General features: G+C 57.4%; 2 protein-coding genes across 2 annotated transcripts; one reads left to right on the top strand and one right to left on the bottom strand.

Moving 5' to 3' along the window:
* Positions 1 to 430: 430 nt before the first annotated feature.
* On the bottom strand, positions 431 to 1408 carry K452DRAFT_239884 (uncharacterized protein; the record flags this gene model as incomplete). The annotated part of the gene is made up of 2 exons (XM_033537759.1): positions 431 to 983; positions 1044 to 1408. The coding sequence occupies 2 exons, from the start codon at positions 1406 to 1408 to the stop codon at positions 431 to 433; spliced, it is 918 nt and encodes a 305-aa protein (XP_033390858.1).
* Positions 1409 to 2196: 788 nt separating this feature from the next.
* K452DRAFT_65413 (uncharacterized protein) lies at positions 2197 to 2859 on the top strand. Its single transcript, XM_033546986.1, has one exon. It carries the CDS (start codon positions 2457 to 2459, stop codon positions 2823 to 2825), a length of 369 nt encoding a protein of 122 aa, XP_033390857.1. The 5' UTR covers positions 2197 to 2456; the 3' UTR covers positions 2826 to 2859.
* The last annotated feature ends 1262 nt before the right edge of the window (positions 2860 to 4121 follow it).

The raw sequence follows: 4121 nt of genomic DNA, 5'->3' as shown, positions 1-4121 counted from the left end.
CCCGCCCGCCCGAAGGGCCCGGGCGGGGGCGGGCGGGCGACTGGGAGGCCTGGTGGTGGCATGCTGACGGACTCCGAACTGCTGCGCTGGCACCCACGGCCTCGAGTCGTGAGACGTGCCGCTTTGCCGGCTGCGGAGCAAAGGCGGAGAGACGGAGAAGCGAAGAGATGGAGAGGCGACGAGACGAAAAAGTAAAGAGGCAGATGCAAAGATCCATAGAGGTAAAGAGGAAGAGCGGCAACGCTGAAGAGATCACGGGCAGAGCTGACCGGTGGAAGAGGTGTGCGCGGTGTGACGTGCCATCAAGTAGGGGAGATGCGTTGGTATCGTCAACGGCTCGCGCCTGCCGAGAAAGACAGTTCCGTCGGGAGCGGCTTCCTCCGCATTACTACCAACAATGGCATGAAACACTCACTGCCAAAAATAGATACTACACCCCCAAAACCTCCCGCGTAAACCAAGGCCTCCACACCCGCTCCACCCACCCTATCAACCTCCGCATACTCGCAAGCAGTTTATAAATCCCTTTCAGCTCCCTCGTATCCCCAATCTGCACCTTGCTATACAGCGTCATCTTGTCCGCTTCATCCCACGTCGCCCACAGCAGCCACCACACGCTGCCATTAACCATGAGCAGCGGCACTGGAATAAACCTCGGTCTTCTCGACGCCGTCAACACCTGTAGTTGCTGGAATCCCGCAGCAGTCCAGACGGTCAGCTGAACGAGTGCTTCGCTTTCTGTGCGGTTGGAAGCTTTGGTCTCGATGTTCAGGGCAATTGGCTGGAAGCGCACGGATTGGTAGCGCGTCTGGTTGATGCTTTGATGCTCCACCGGCTGGGCTTTGAGGAGTTTCTCTATGCCGGTGGAGATGTGGGTGTCTGTGGACGGGAGGATGAGGGCGTAGTCTACCATTTTGGATTCGATGGAGAGGCCACATAGGAGGCGTGGGATGAGTGTGGGGGGCTGGATTTGTGCGCGGGTTCTGAGATTCGTTAATATGTGCAGCTCTGCCGCGTAGTGGCGGCAAGTTTGGGGGACGAACATGTTGCGGAATTGAACTGCCTTGTTCCGCTTGAGCGCGAGGCGCAAAATGCGACAATGTACAGACTCGTTCCAGTCTGGCTCAGCGACCGAGTCAAGCGAGCACCTAGTCGATTCCTGCTGTATCTCCACCGCTTCGTCAAGTTCGGCAAGGAGGTGCTGCTTGCTCAAGGCAGTGTCGGCCAGATTATAAGGACGCAGGGGCAGGATTTCTGTAGCGGCCTCAAACTCGTCCTTGATGGCTCGAGGCACATATTCCTCGCCATCTGCAATCAGCTCCAACTCCGCCAACACTTCCCTGGCAGTTGCATCCAGGTCGCCTTTGTGTGTCGCCAAATCCTTCAGCTCGAAGCCCTCACCCACCATGCGCAGGTCTCCCATTGTCTTTACAGGGCTCCGCGGCCGCCGGCCCCGGGACGTGGTGCTGCTCGCGTCCGACACCGACGCCGACGCCGACGCTGCGCGGCTTGGGCTCCATGTGGTGGAGGGGTCTGAGGCCGGTGTGAAGACGATGCCGTCGCTGAACGGATGGGGGGGCCGAGGCGTCTCGTCTTCATCGAGTATCTCGTCTTCGTTGGGGGTAAAGGCGGCGCGGGGTCTTTGGTTGTTCGGTGTTCGGGGCGGAGGTCCTGCGGAGGTGCCTGTCAAAGCGGCGCCTTTCTTCGACAGCCGCGCCGACTTGCGCGCGGACCTTGCTGGTGTCGCGGGACCGGCCATTGCGCGCGCGGCAACGTTGACGTCCAGGTCCTGCAGAGCGATGCGCGGCCTCTTTGGGTTGGGCTGGGGCTTCGAGAGAGACGGCCGGCGGCGCTTGACATGCGGCGAGGGGGGTGAAGGAGGCAATGTGGCAGCGGGAATGCTGTGCAGCCAGGAGAGCACTTGGACGGGGTGCATGGTGTCGAGGGATGCGGTCCCGTAGATTGAGGTGGTTGTGTTGTTGTGTTTGATGTTGCGGTCGCACAGCAGCGTTGCGGGGTGCGACCGGAGGATCGCCCGCGCCTCCGCAATCCAAGTCAACCATGGCCTGTTTTATCGAGTCCATTGGCCTCTGCATGCGTACCTGGACCCCCGGCGTCGGGTCACATCACGAACAGCCGGCGGCCAGAAAAAGACCTCCGCGTGGCAGGCTCGCAGCGAGGGCCTCGGCCGTGGGAAACCAGCGGCCTGCCGGACTGGCTTGCGGAAGACTGTTCCCTCTCGCAATCCTCTTCCCACCCTCATTATCCATTCCCAAGCTTTTTGACCGCTACCAGAATCTTCCCCTCCATCCACGTGTGTAAACTCAGTCGTCAAGCCCTCGGCTTGGGCTGGCGCAGGTGCTCATTCTCCTGCCTTTGTCATGGCAGGCAGCGAGCGGCAAACGCTTGCGCGAGCAACAGCAGGCGCGCTGAGGTGAACGAATGATGGCATTCAAATGAGCGACAGGCAGCCGTCCAGGCAGGAGGAAAATGCGTGCGAGCGAGCCACGCGCGCAGGTCGAGCTGAGCGAGGCCGTGACGTCATGTCGTGCGCGAGACTTGCGATCGAGGGGCGGCTCATGCGTGCAGCCGGGTATGCATCCAAGCATGCGAAGGAAGCATTTAGACTGTGCGGAAGACGTCGGGATTCGTGCGCATCGTGGTGGTTTTTCGGAGGTTGTCAAGGTGGTGGGGGTGGCGCCGGGTCATTCCCGAGTGGGCTGCCTCGGCGAAGCGGTCGCTACCGCCGCTTTCACTGCCACGCTACCCTGCGCCGTGGGCAAATGAGGATCTGTGAACGTCCAGACGGCACCGTTGTACTGTAGCCCTTGCAAGTTAGCCCTAAACAAGACCTTGGAGACCCTACCGGAATATCCCGGGCAAGCTGTCATTCACAGCGCAACTGACACACTTTGCACACCACTTAAAACTACCTAGCTCTTTTTAGGCTTCCGCAAAGTTTTCTCTTCTTTCATAACTCGTCCATATCAACCCCCAGAACTGGCAGTTCTAAATTACTGACTTGACTTGGCCTGCCGTGCTCCATGACGGCGAACGTGACTAGGTTCCAACTATGAAAAGTCTCGTGGTAAGCATGAAAAATTTGTAAGTAAGCGCGGTATAATGTCTAGTGTCGTGTCTAAACTAAGGTTTTCCCATCAAATCCAAAGGAACATCAGGAAGACATAAAGACAGGGTACACCTAAAGGGTCAGCCTGGCGACAACTCTGTCGATTTGTATGCATATGCGTCAGACCTTAAATGATACAGGGGAAGTGAGCGATATAAAGACGGCGCTGCCAGAATTTCTCGAGTGTCTTGTTAAAGGACAGCCTATTTAGCATTTTCAAAAAGTACTCTAGGTTTTCCTAGGGTTGAGTTAGCTTAGTTGGCCTGTTGAAATCATGCGCTGGCTAGGACTTCTCAGTAACTCAAGTAGTGAAGACCGAGTTGGCCGAGCGGATTCCGAAAGCATGGGACCGACTGGACAAGCTGAGTCTGAAGAAGTTGGCTCGCTCCATGAGGGACCGGTGACAGGCTATGTTCGAAGCGAAGGGATACTAGACCAGGTTTTGATGAGAAATTGATGAAGAATCGAATCCTGCTTAAATTGAGTGACCTGCTACTACGTGGGTGGCTGCATTGTTGTTTCGTGTCACTGCTTGCCCAGCGAGCCGTGACACCGCACTGTAGCCTCCGCTGGTTTTATAAGTTATGTTGTCCTCTCACGCTTCGTCGACGATACAATCAGCTACCTTCCCATCCGACGGCTACGCCGCCGTGTCTGTTCCACCCTCGCCACCGCATTTTTTTCCGCCACCCCGCCTACGACGATAGAAGCAATGTCTTGTTAGCTCTCGTAGCATCCGACCACCCTACTGGTGCCTAAGCCATGAGACAGCTTGGCTGGCATGTGGGATATTTGCTGGGAATCGATCGGATGGCTACTACTGCGAGAAATAACTAGGCTCCGCCGGTGCGGTTGCGATACCTCCGGATGGCAGCCTCAATAACGTTCGACGGATACACCAAACCAGCTGCAGCTCTAGACCACCCTGGCCTTCCTCAAGGATCCCCGCTCTCCCCAATCCTATTCGCCTTCTACAATGCCGACCTGGTAG

Source organism: Aplosporella prunicola (assembly GCF_010093885.1).
Source record: "Aplosporella prunicola CBS 121167 unplaced genomic scaffold K452scaffold_190, whole genome shotgun sequence".
NCBI classification, from domain to species: domain Eukaryota; kingdom Fungi; phylum Ascomycota; class Dothideomycetes; order Botryosphaeriales; family Aplosporellaceae; genus Aplosporella; species Aplosporella prunicola.
Note: the sequence above shows the minus strand (reverse complement) of the source record. Positions and strands in the feature narration are given on the sequence as shown.